The following is a 13435-nucleotide window of genomic DNA, read 5'->3' as shown; positions in this document are numbered from 1 at the left end:
TTAATTTATATATAAATTGGAGAAACTTCATTTTTCTATCTATTTTTCTCCGGTAGAAGTGATTACGGTTAATTCTAACCAGATGGATAACTCAGCTTCCCTTGATAATTAAGAAAAAGCTGTTTGTGACCCATTTTGGGTTCAAAACAACCATAAATTGAAAATTTATTTATTTTCTTTTTATTTCTGACAACCACCACAATTGATTTTTTATGTTTCTTTTAGTATACACATAATTGTTTTTTTATTCATTTCCACGTATAGTTGCTTCCAAGTTTGGTTGCGATTCATGATGTAAATTTTTACACATGGTAGTTTCAAACGTAAAAGCAAACAGGCTAGTAATATTTTACCTGCAAAACGTGTTCCCAATACGCATTAAGTACGTGCAGGTGCAGATATCAACGCTTTCTCTCCACGTGAAGTGGTTTCTACGTGCATGTTTATTTACACCATCTTTGATCTTCAGTTGGACATGAAAAATCATGAGACGCTCTATATCGATTAAATTTAAATCGATGATGTGATTGTGGGATGTTCCTAACACGCTATAAATCAAACTGCAAAAATCATATGAAAGAAAGAATGAACCAAAATTGCTGTATTTTTATTTCTATAATTATTGTGAAACATAATAAAAAAAAACTCTCTACAGTAGTTAATTAATCAATCCAGCACACGCAGCTTCTGATATTCGGGGCCAGAAATGGCTGCTTCCATGGCCTCTAAAGGGCTAAGGTCCCCATCATTGTCCAAGAACAAGGTGAGCAAATTCTTAGAGAAGCCACTAAGCAAAGCCACTCCTTTCTGAGAGGCTGGCACTGGTGTGGCCTTAGAGTCCCTCAGATTCCAAAACACTATCTGAGGCACTGCACCCCCAAACCCTCTCTCCCCAAACTTCCTAGTGATTGCTTCGTAATCTGTCTCCCAAGGGTTAGCAGAAGCCTCATTGAACTCCATGTCACTGAAAACAAACACCCTCTTCACCATATCCTCTGGCCTCAGATTCCCTCTCACAGCCACCTCCAACATCAGATCAAACACCTTCTGAAAATTAGTGTCCATCCCCCACTCCATGTTCCTCACAAACTCAGTCTTGGCCTTCAGATCCTCTCCTTCAACAAAATGAAGCTTAGGGTCAGCACTGAATGTCACAACCTTACCCTTCCAAGGCTCCTCACTCAACTCAGACACCAATAGCCCCAATGCCACTGACACCTCCATGGGGATCCCACTCATGCTCCCTGACACATCACACACAGCCAAACAATTCCTCATCTTCCCTCTCTTCAACAAATCATCCACCATCCTCTTCCATTGCAAATCCGCCACGTCACCCCCGGCATCGCTCAACGATGCTATGATCTCATGGGGGAGCAATGCACCAGCAGCGATGGTGCTCTTCCCTGACTTCACATCCTCCAAGTACGCCTCAAACCTCTCCTTATCGTGCTTCAGAAACTTCTCCTTGTACAACTTCATCGCCACCGATGCAACCCTGTTGTAGGGGATCAAATCCCAACGGTTGGCACCGATGAAAACCTCTGGCAACTCCAACACCTTCCTCAAAGGCACCAACACCTCCTTCCTCAACCGATCGCGAACCCTGTAAGCATAATGACCCTCCTCGACATCCTCGTACTCCTTATAGGCCTCGCGAGGGAAAACCCTCTTGGCGATAGCCTCGCACAACAACGTGTGACGGTCGAAAGAGGAGTCCACAGAGGGACACCATTTCGCGGCAAGACTGATTTTTGTGGCCGACCCGGATTTCAAAAACTCGAGATCCTTCCTCAGGCACTCGGCGAAATGCTCGGAGACGCGATCGTGAAGGAAACGAAAATCCGGGTCGTGGGTGTAGCGATCAACGAGCTTTTTCGCCAGGGCAATTTTTTTCTCTCCTCGAGCGACATGCGCGATCTCCTTCTCGACGTTGACCCTTTGGCCCAAAGACTCGCTTTTCGGCTTTTGATCCTTCTGGGTATCGCGGTCTTCCCCACTTTGTTTCTTCTTCTTCTTCTGGGATTTCTCCGGGTTTTTCTTGTGGGACCCTCTTTTTCGCTTCTGCCACTCTTGTTTCTGGATCGTGCGGGCGTCGGAGCCTTCTAGAAGGAGGTAGAGGATCTCGGGGAGGTCCTTGAAGTAGCCGAAGTCGGCGAGGGAGGGGAGGTTGGCGGCGAGCGTTTTGGGGTGGTGGTGGTGGAGCCAGATGGCAGCGGGGTAGAAGTTGCGGCGGTCGGATTTGCCGGTGCCGCGGACGCCGCGGAGGTTGCAGACGAGTTTGAGGGCGGTGAGGGGGTTGTGGGCCCACGAAAGGTGGAGCCTTTGGAGGAGGGTCTCTGGTGGGGTGTCGGGAACGACGTGGAAGAAGAAGTCGAGAGATGGGTTTCCGGTGGTTAAGAATGTGGGGGAGTCGTTCTCTGTGAGGGTCATGTTTGGGGGTGGTTGGGTTGAGATGGTGTTGAATTTTGAGACCATTTGGTCTATGAAGGGGTTGCTTGGTGTGGATGTTTGGGGTGGAGTGGGTTTGTGGTTGGAGAGTTCAGGTGGGCCTAGGAGGGTGGGGGTGGCCATTGGAATGGGGGTTTTGTGTATGAGATGAAGAATGGGATTAGGGTTTTGGTTTTGATTGTGATTGGGGTTTAATTGTGGGAGGTGATGATGAAGCAGGGATTTGAGTCAGAAACAATGGGGGAAGGGAAGAGAAGGGAATTTGGGTTATGGTTTTGATAGAAGAATTGGATTGATCAGGAGTATTTATAGGTGACACTACTTGGCCACCAAGTTATATGAATGAGTTTTATTTATATCTAGTTTAATCCAACTTTATTCCTTGGTCTTTTAAATTTGTTTAAATTTAATTTATTTCTCTTTTTGTGCTTTTTTATAATTTTTTTATTTTAGTCACTTTAATTTAAAAATACATTACTTGACATTCAAAGTAGTTTGAATAACATTTTATTTTAAGCACTATTTAAAATACTTTTTAGATTAAAATTAATGAGTTTTTGGATTTAAAGGATTAGAATAAAATATTTTTTTAAAGGATTAAAAGTAATATCAATAATCTAAAAAATATTCCTAAAATTTAAAAGGCTTAATACTTTTTATAGTCTCATAATATTTATTTTCTAATTTTTATAATTAAAAATAATTTTTAATTTATATATTTATCTTTCAAATGGTATAATTTTCTTTTAATTCTTATAAAAATAAATGACAAAATCAAAAATAATACATATAGGAACTAAAATAAGATATTTTTTTAACTATAAAAACTAAAACGTAAAGTTTATGAAATTATAAGAATAAAAAGGTAATCAAATTAATTTAAAACTATAAAAATCATAAAAAAAAATTATATGGGATATAAAATTATATTAAAAAAAGTATTTTTCATAAGTAGAAATTATATTGATAATAATATAATTAAAATTTAAAACATGTATACTACTCCATTATCTTACCAATAGAAAAATGTATTTAGATGAGTACTTTTAATGTTTCTCTTATAATAATTAAAATACTTAAGAACATTTAATGAATATAAACATTATATTTATTAATTTATTAAATATATTACTTTTTAAAGAACATTATTTTCAGATTTACAACATATTTTTTCAGCATTATTTTATTTTCAAATTTTGACTCTTTTTAAAAATGTTTTCACTAAAAATATTTTTAAAAATTAAAATGAACACGTTTTTGGTATTATTTTCAATAAAAAATGAAAATAGAAATAGAAAACGAGCAAACCAATCAATTCCTTAGATTAAAAGTATTGATAATTTGAGCGAAGAAAATTTAAGAGAACTTAAAATTATGGAATTTGCATAACTTTTATTGATTTTCTTTTTTACTTTTAGCATTATCATATTATTTAACTAATAAACAAAAATTATATTATGTTAGGATATAAATCATTTATTCTAAATATAATTTATATGTTTAAAAATTTTATCTATACAAAGTATTATAAATATATATATATATATATATATATATATATATATATATATAAATATCATATACATATATATATTAAATTTATTTCTCTTAACACGTTCTTTTAATTATGTTAAAATTTAGGGGAAAAAATATGCTTTTGTGCTTTTTTATAATTTTTTTATTTTAGTCTCTTTAATTTAAAAATACATTATTTAACATTCAAAGTAGTTTGAATAACATTTTGTTTTAAGCACTATTTAGAATGTTTTTTAGATTAAAATTAATGAGTTTTTGGATTTAAAGGATTAAAATAAAATATTTTTTTAAAAGATTAAAAGTAATATCAATAATCTAAAAAAATATTCCTAAAATTTAAAAGGCTTAATAATTTTTATTTTTATAGTCTCATAATATTTATTTTCTAATTTTTATAATTAAAAATACTTTTTAATTTATATATTTATCTTTCAAATTGTATACTTTTCTTTTAATCCTTATAAAAATAAATGACAAAACCGAACATAATACATATAGGAACTAAAATATGATATTTTTTTAACTATAAAAACTAAAACGTAAAGTTTATGAAATTATAGGAATAAAAAGGTAACCAAACTAATTTAAAACTATAAAAATCATAAAAACAAAAAAAAATCTTTATATGGGATATAAATTTTGCAATCTTCAAAATAATTATTATATTAAAAAAAGTGTATTTTTTATATGTAGAAATTACATTGATAATAATATAAACTTACGACACGTATAGTACTACTCCATCATCTTACCAATAAAAAAAATGTATTCAGATGAGTATTTTTAATGTTTCTCTTATAATAATTAAAATACTTAAAAATATTTAATGAATATAAACATTGTATTTATTAATTTACTAAATATATTACTTTTTAAAGAACATTATTTTCAAATTTACAACACATTTTCTCAGCATTATTTTATTTTCAAATTTTGACTCTTTTTAAAAATGTTTTCACTAAAAATATTTTCAGAAATTGAAATGAACATGTTTTTGGTATTATTTTCAATGAAAAATGAAAATAGAAATAGAAAACGAGCAAACCAATCAATCTCTTAGATTAAATGTATTGATAATTTGAGCGAAGAAAGTTTAAGAGAACTTAAAGTTATGAAATTTGCATAACTTTTATTGATTTTTTTTTTTTACTTTTAGCATTATCATATTATTTAACTAATAAACAAAAATTATATTATATTACAATATAAATCATTTATTATAAATATAATTCATATGTTTAAAAATTTTATCTATACAAAATATTATATATATATATATATATAAATATCATATACATATATATATTAAATTTATTTCTCTTAGCACGTTCTTTTAAATATGTTAAAATTTAGGGGAAACAATATGCTTTTGTGCTTTTTTATAAATTTTTTATTTTAGTCTCTTTAATTTAAAAATATATTACTTGACATTCAAAGTAGTTTAAATAACATTTTGTTTTAAGCACTATTTAGAATACTTTTTAGGTTAAAATTAATGAGTTTTTGGATTTAAAGGATTAAAATAAAATATTTTTTAAAGGATTAAAAGTAATATCAATAATCTAAAAAATATTCCTAAAATTTAAAAGGCTTAATACTTTTTATTTTTATAGTCTCATAATATTTATTTTCTAATTTTTATAATTAAAAATAATTTTTAATTTATATATTTATCTTTCAAATTGTATACTTTTCTTTTAATCCTTATAAAAATAAGTCACAAAACCAAAAATAATACATATAGGAACTAAAATAAGATATTTTTTTAACTATAAAAACTAAAATGTAAAGTTTATGAAATTATAGAAATAAAAAGGTAATCAAACTAATTTAAAACTATAAAAATCATAAAAAAAAATTTCTTTATATGGGATATAAATTTTGTAATCTTCAAAATAATTATTATATTAAAAAAAGTATATTTTTTATATGTAGAAATTACATTGATAATAATATAATTAAAACTTACGACACGTATACTACTTCATCATCTTACTAATAAAAAAATGTATTTAGATGAGTATTTTTAATGTTTTTTATAATAATTAAAATACTTAAGAACATTTAATGAATATAAACATTGTATTTATTAATTTATTAAATATATTACTTTTTAAAGAACATTATTTTCAGATTTACAACACATTTTCTCAGCATTATTTTATTTTCAAATTTTGACTCTTTTTAAAAATGTTTTCACTAAAAATATTTTTAGAAATTGAAATGAACATGTTTTTGGTATTATTTTCAATGAAAAATGAAAATAGAAACAGAAAACGAGCAAACCAATCAATCTAATCCCTTAGATTAAAAGTATTGATAATTTGAGCGAAGAAAATTTAAGAGAACTTAAAATTATGGAATTTGCATAATTTTATTGATTTTCTTTTTACTTTTAGCATTATCATATTATTTAACTAATAAACAAAAATTTTATTATGTTACAATATAATTCATTTATTATAAATATAATTTATATGTTTAAAAAATTTATCTATACAAAATATTATATCTATATATATAAATATCATATACATATATATATTAAATTTATTTCTCTTAACACGTTCTTTTAAACATGTTGAAATTTAGGGAAAAAAATATGTTTTTGTGCTTTTTTATAATTTTTTTTATTTTAGTCTCTTTAATTTAAAAATATATTACTTGACATTCAAATAGTTGGAATAACATTTTGTTTAAAGCACTATTTAGAATACTTTTTAGATTAAAATTAATGAGTTTTTGGATTTAAAGGATTAAAATAAAATATATTTTTTTAAATGATTAAATGTAATATCAATAATCTAAAAAATATTCCTAAAATTTAAAAGGCTTAATACTTTTTATTTTTATAGTCTCATAATATTTATTTTCTAATACTTATAATTAAAAATAATTTTGAATTTATATATTTATCTTTCAAATTGTATATTTTTCTTTTAATCCTTATAAAAATAAATGACAAAACCAAAAATAATACATATAGGAACTAAAATAAGATTTTTTTTAACTATAAAAGCTAAAACGTAAAATTTATGAAATTATAGGAATAAAAAGGTAATCAAACTAATTTAAAACTATAAAAATCATAAAAAAATTTCTTTATATGGGATATAAATTTTGCAATCTTCAAAATAATTATTATATTAAAAAAAGTGTATTTTCTATATGTAGAAATTACATTGATAATAATATAATTAAAACTTACGACACGTATACTACTCCATCATCTTACCAATAAAAAAATGTATTCAAATGAGTATTTTTAATATTTCTCTTATAATAATTAAAATACTTAAGAACATTTAATGAATATATACATTGTATTTATTAATTTATTAAATATATTACTTTTTAAAGAACATTATTTTTACATTTACAACACATTTTATTGGCATTATTTCATTTTCAAATTTTGACTCTTTTTGAAAATGTTTTCACTAAAAATATTTTCAGAAATTGAAATGAACATGTTTTTTTTTGTATTATTTTCAATGAAAATTAGAAATAGAAATAGAAATAGAAAATGAGCAAACTAATAAACCCCTTAGGTTAAAAGTATTGATAATTTTAGTGAAGATTAAAATTATGAAATTTACACAACATTTATAATTTTTTTTAACTTTTAGTATTATCATATTATTTAACTAATAAATAAAACTTATATTATGTCACAATATAAATTATTTATTATAAATATAAATATAATTTGTATGTTTAAAAATTCTATTTATATAAAATATTATATATATATATATCATATTTATATATTAAATTTATTATAAATTTAGTTATATGTAATAAACATTTAGTCTTTCCATTTAGTTATTCATAAGATTAACAATTTTACAACTCAATATGCTAACTACACAACATCTTAACTGTTAGAAAAGAATGGCTCAATCCAAGAGGGGGGTGAATTGGATTCAATGACCCTTTAAAAATTTATCAGAGTTTTTGGATCGTAAATTCAATCAAAACTTTTCTATGACAGAATTTTCAAATGAAGCACTCTTAAAGACTTGTTACAATGATATGAATGCAATGTGCAACTTGATTACAAGACAATGAGGTTCAAATATAATATCCAATTATAGATTTAAACCATCAAAATTCACATACACATGTTAATCAAGTTTTATCTTCTTTAAAGCACAACCAAGAAATTACAAAATAAGAGATAAGGTTGAAGAAGATTGCACAAGTCTTTTATACTGGTTCAGCCACTCCACATGTGACCTACATCCAGTCCTTAATCACCACCTGATTAAGATTTGATCCACTATCTTTTAGCAAGAAGGTTTACAAGCACACACACATGCATATACTTCACTACAAAAAAGATAACCACTTTCTTGACCCCAAGAAAGTAACCCTTGTAGAACCCACTACAAGAAACTTCACCACTTGAGAAACCTTTCTCAAGATTTTTCACAAAGATTCACAAAGAATAAAATGAAACGAATTCACCTGGAATTCTTGAACAAATCTTTGTCTTCCTCTTTCAAGAGTATGATGATGATGATGATTTCCTCACAAGCTTTTCACAAACGTTTTTCTCTTGAATTTCACAAAGAAAACTCTCCAAGATGTCACACAGACTCTCCAAAACGTTTTTACCAGTTGATTATCAGTTCTTACTCAATGTTATGAAGTTTCAAAAGAGTTCAAACTAATTATAAAAATTCAAACCCAGATAATCGATTATTTTAAAGAATAATCGATTATTTTGTTCTTCAGATTTCTGGAAATCAATCAAGAACAATTTAATCGATTATTTAGCTGGATAATCGATTATTCCAGAGAGTTGTTCCTGAAATAATCGATTATTTTGGCAAATAATCGATTATTACAGCAAGGCATTCCACTTAGCCCACTTGCTGAAATAATCGATTATATTTAACAATAATCGATTATTTTGAGTCAGTTCTTAAAACTTCATTTTAAGTCTCAAAATAATTTTCCAATGTTTAACTCATCATCATCTACTCCCTACTTGATTCTAGACAAGATTTGCTTAATGCACAAAGCACACACAGACATAAATATAACAATTCATTCATAACAATTTGCTTCCTAAGCTCTATTACATAGCTATACTTCAAGGTATTTTTCTTGACTTTTCCTTGACTTTGTTTTTGTGTTCAATGTTGTTGTTGTACACTTGTTGTCTCCAAGTTGTTGTGATCATCAAAACTCTTAAAGTCTTCAGCTCCCCTAAGCTCAACAATCTCCCCCTTTTTGATGATGACAACCCATGAACTAATCCATGAACCAATATTCACTTAACTTCTTATTGTGCCATATTGTGCCACGAACCACCTGCACAACACACACACACAAGCACAATACCTGCAAACAACAACTAAACACACAATACACAATACCATTTCTCCCCCTTTGGCATTATCAAAAACAAAGTAAGCCAAGGTTAACAAAGAATTGTCATGTACAGGTTCTCTCCAGCAATATTATCATAAATGAACCAATTTTGGTTCTGCAACTCAAACCAAATTTGAACCAATTTGTGATGCCAATTGTGCACCATATCACAAACCAAACCAAATCAAGTCAAGATAGTCATTTTCACAGTACAAAAACAGAGTATTCCAAAGCACAAATAATCACATTCCAACATATATGCTCACCAAAAACAGAGCATTTTGCATCAGCAATCCAAACCAAGCTTTGGAATCAAAATTGAACCAACACATTAACAAACAAGCTTCAAATTCATCAAATTTAAATTGTTCAACATCAAAAGCAATAAAAGTGTTCAGGAATTAAAATCATTACAACCCAAATGAACTTAAAAATTGTTCCAAACTTGAATTTAAAAACTAAGCAAAATAACAAAAACAGAAATCACTCCTCATCGTCCGGAATACCAAGCTGCGTCTTGATGATTCTGACTTCATGATCTAGGTCGTCAAACCTATCAAGAATTCCAGAGAACATGGATTCATGTCTCCGTGACATCTCCATCATAGCATCCATTTTGTTGATCATGATCTGTTCAAACGGTGAGAACGGCTTCAGCTCCGGCTCAGCTTCTCTAGGCTCAGCTTCCACCTGTGGTGGTTGATCCTCATCATGAGAAGGAACACCGTCCTCATCTGTAGCTGGCTCCGGGGTAGGAGGAACATCTCCTTTAAAAACCCACTTATCTTCTTGCTTCAGCATACCCATGTGGTGCAAAGAAGATTTCTCAATTTTATTTGACGCGTGTAGAACAATCTTTCTTTCACCTGTCAAATCTACTCCAGCATTTTCAAAAATTTTAGACAAGAGTAAAGTATAAGGAATCGGACCGTCTTCCTTTCTCCTTGCCTTCCAGATACAATCGTTCACAACTGACACCCAATCAATCTTAATTTTCTTCTTAATCACATGCATTAATAAAATGTCATCCCGAGACATTTGTGCATGGTTGTGCAACCTTGGTTTTAACATCCAGGCAATAATGAAAGAAATTAAACGAGTTTTTCTTCATACCTCCCGCCAAAAATTTCTCGTAGTTGGTGTTAGATGGAACCCTTTGACAGTCCCGGAACGTTGTCAGTTCTTCAAAATCCCCGAAATTGAATGGTTGGGGTTTCTCCTTTCCGGTTCCGCTCAGCCCAGCAGCCGCTTTCAATGTAGGTCCATCCAGCCTGATTAACTTCCCCTTAATCACAGATTGCATAACACCATCATTAGTGGAGGCAAAACAGAGGAATAACCTGATTAGCTCCGGATAATAGGGTCCTTCCATTTCCAAGAACGCCTTCAACTCCTGATGCTCCAAAAGGGTTGGAAAGCTAAACCCCTCGTTCTTGAACCAATCAAGCTTCAAGGTCTTCGGAGGAATGATTCTCCGACCGGCGTACCACTCAAAATAGTATTCTTGAGCTTTCTCATCTGCAAACCACTTCGTGATTAGCTGCCCAGAGGGAAGAGGACGCTTGCTCCCCCTCACTTCGAGCTTCTTGGGCCTTTTGGAAGAAGATTCCATGGTTGGGTCTTAGAGAAAGATGAAGAAGATGAAGAATTGTGTGGGTTAGGGTTTTGAGGGTTTGGGGAAAAATGAGAGAATGAGAGAATGAGAGAAGATCAGTTGAGAGAAGTGTTTTATGCCCTAACACATTCTGGGTATAAGGGTAATGGGTAGTTTTAAGGGTTGGCGCGTAGATAACCGTTTCAGGAAATTTCAAAAAACCGCCCAGATAATCGATTATTTCGATTATTTGCATCAGAAAAATCTTTTAAAAACGAAGTCTGATATGGATAATCGATTATTTTAAGGATAATTGATTATTACAGAGGGTAGTTTCTCCTAACACAACCCAGATAATCGATTATTTACAGAATAATCGATTATTCCAGTGGCCTTTCAGATTCCACTACTCAGATAATCGATTATTTCCCAAGATAATCGATTATTCCAGTGACTCTTGAGTTCCTTCTTACCAGATAATCGATTATTACTCAAATAATCGATTATTTCAGAAACTCTTGGAATTCTTCATGTTCTAGATAATCGATTATTTCCCAAGATAATCGATTGTTTCCATAAATCACTTAAGATAATCGATTATATCTTAAGATAATCGATTATTCCAGTGAAGATTTGCTTCTCTGAAAAATTTTAACTTCTCAAATTTTACCAAGACTTGTTTGCCACTTTCAAATATAATCTTTCACACATCTCTTACTTTCATTCTCACAACACAATCAATTCAAACTTGATTCATTAATTATTCCCAACTCAATTCTCAATTGATTGAACCTTTCTCTAGGTAGAGGTTTTGTAAAAATATCAGCAAGTTGTTTACTTGTCTCTACAAACTCCACAGCACAATCATTTCTTTGAACATGATCTCTCAAAAAGTGGTGTCTTATCTTAATATGCTTAGTCCTAGAGTGCAAAATTGGATTCTTGGTCAGATTTATTGCACTAGTGTTATCACACCTCAAAGGAATTTTGTTCAACTCAACTCCATAGTCTCTTAATTGTTGCTTCATCCAAAGAATTTGAGCACAACAACTTCCAGCTGCAATATACTCAGCCTCAGCTGTACTTAAAGCAACACAAGCTTGTTTTTTGCTATGCCATGAAACAAGTGCACTACCTAACAAGTGACAAGTTCCACTTGTGCTCTTTCTATCTAGTCTACACCCAGCATAGTCTGAATTTGAGTAGCCTATCAGACTTAGTGAGACTCCCTTTGGATACCACAAACCAACATTAGTTGTGCCTTTCAAATACTTAAGGATTCTCTTTACACTTTTCATATGAGATTCTTTAGGATTAGCTTGGAATCTTGCACATAGGCACACATCAAACATTATATCAGCCCTACTTGCTGTCAAGTACAAGAGTGATCCTATGATATCTCTATATTTTGAATTATCAACAGCAATTCCATTCTCATCTAAGTCAAGATTGCAATTGTTTGATATTGGTGTGGCAGCCCCCTTACACCCTTCCATACCAAACTTTTTCAAAAGTTCATTGCAATACTTACTTTGACTTATGAAAGTTCCATCATGCATTTGTTTGACTTGTAATCCCAAAAAGAAGGTAAGTTCTCCCATCATTGACATCTCAAATTCTCTTTGCATGGTTTTAGCAAATTCTTTACAGAGAGAGATATTTGTAGATCCAAACACAATATCATCCACATATATTTGCACATACATTGTATCATTTTTAAACTTCTTGACAAACAATGTATTATCCACCTTTCCTCTTTCATAATCATTCTCAATTAGAAATTTGCTTAACCTGTCATACCAAGATCTAGGAGCTTGCTTCAAGCCATAGAGTGCCTTTTTGAGCTTGTACACATGATTAGGATTTTTGAAATCCACAAATCCAGGTGGCTGTTCCACATACACTTCCTCTTGTATCAGCCCATTGAGGAAAGCACTTTTTACGTCCATTTGATAAAGCTTGAAATTCTTTATGGTAGAGTAAGCAAGAAGTAGTCTAATTGCTTCAATCCTTGCTACAGGGGCAAAAGTCTCATCATAGTCAATTCCTTCTTCTTGATTATACCCCTTAGCCACTAGTCTTGCCTTATTTCTAAGAATTATTCCAGATTCATCAAGCTTATTTCTGAAAACCCACTTGGTTCCAATGATTGGATAATCTTTTGGTAATGGCACTAAATCCCACACTTCATTTCTTTCAAACTGATTTAGTTCCTCTTGCATAGCCATTAACCAATGTCCATCTTTAAGTGCTTCATCAATGTTCTTAGGTTCAACTTGTGACACAAATGCCATAGTGTTGCAAATATTTTTAATTGCACTTCTAGTTGAAACACCCTTACCAATGCTTCCAATTATATTGTCCATTGATAAGTCTCTTGTGGTTTTCCATTCCTTTGGCAATTGTTCACATGTTTCCTTTTGTTTCACATGTGACTCACTCTCCTTAGACACATCATTAGGTTCATTCTCC

The 13435-nt window shown here is 30.7% G+C and overlaps 1 protein-coding gene across 1 annotated transcript; it reads right to left on the bottom strand.

Moving 5' to 3' along the window:
• Positions 1 to 586: 586 nt before the first annotated feature.
• On the bottom strand, positions 587 to 2783 carry LOC109801546 (uncharacterized). Its single transcript, XM_020362644.3, has one exon. It carries the CDS (start codon positions 2572 to 2574, stop codon positions 667 to 669), a length of 1908 nt encoding a protein of 635 aa, XP_020218233.1. The 5' UTR covers positions 2575 to 2783; the 3' UTR covers positions 587 to 666.
• Positions 2784 to 13435: the final 10652 nt, after the last annotated feature.

The sequence above is a fragment of the Cajanus cajan genome, chromosome 11, assembly GCF_000230855.2.
Source record: "Cajanus cajan strain Asha chromosome 11, NIPB_CcT2T_4, whole genome shotgun sequence".
Taxonomy (NCBI): domain Eukaryota; kingdom Viridiplantae; phylum Streptophyta; class Magnoliopsida; order Fabales; family Fabaceae; genus Cajanus; species Cajanus cajan.
This window is presented reverse-complemented; position numbering and strand designations above follow the sequence as displayed.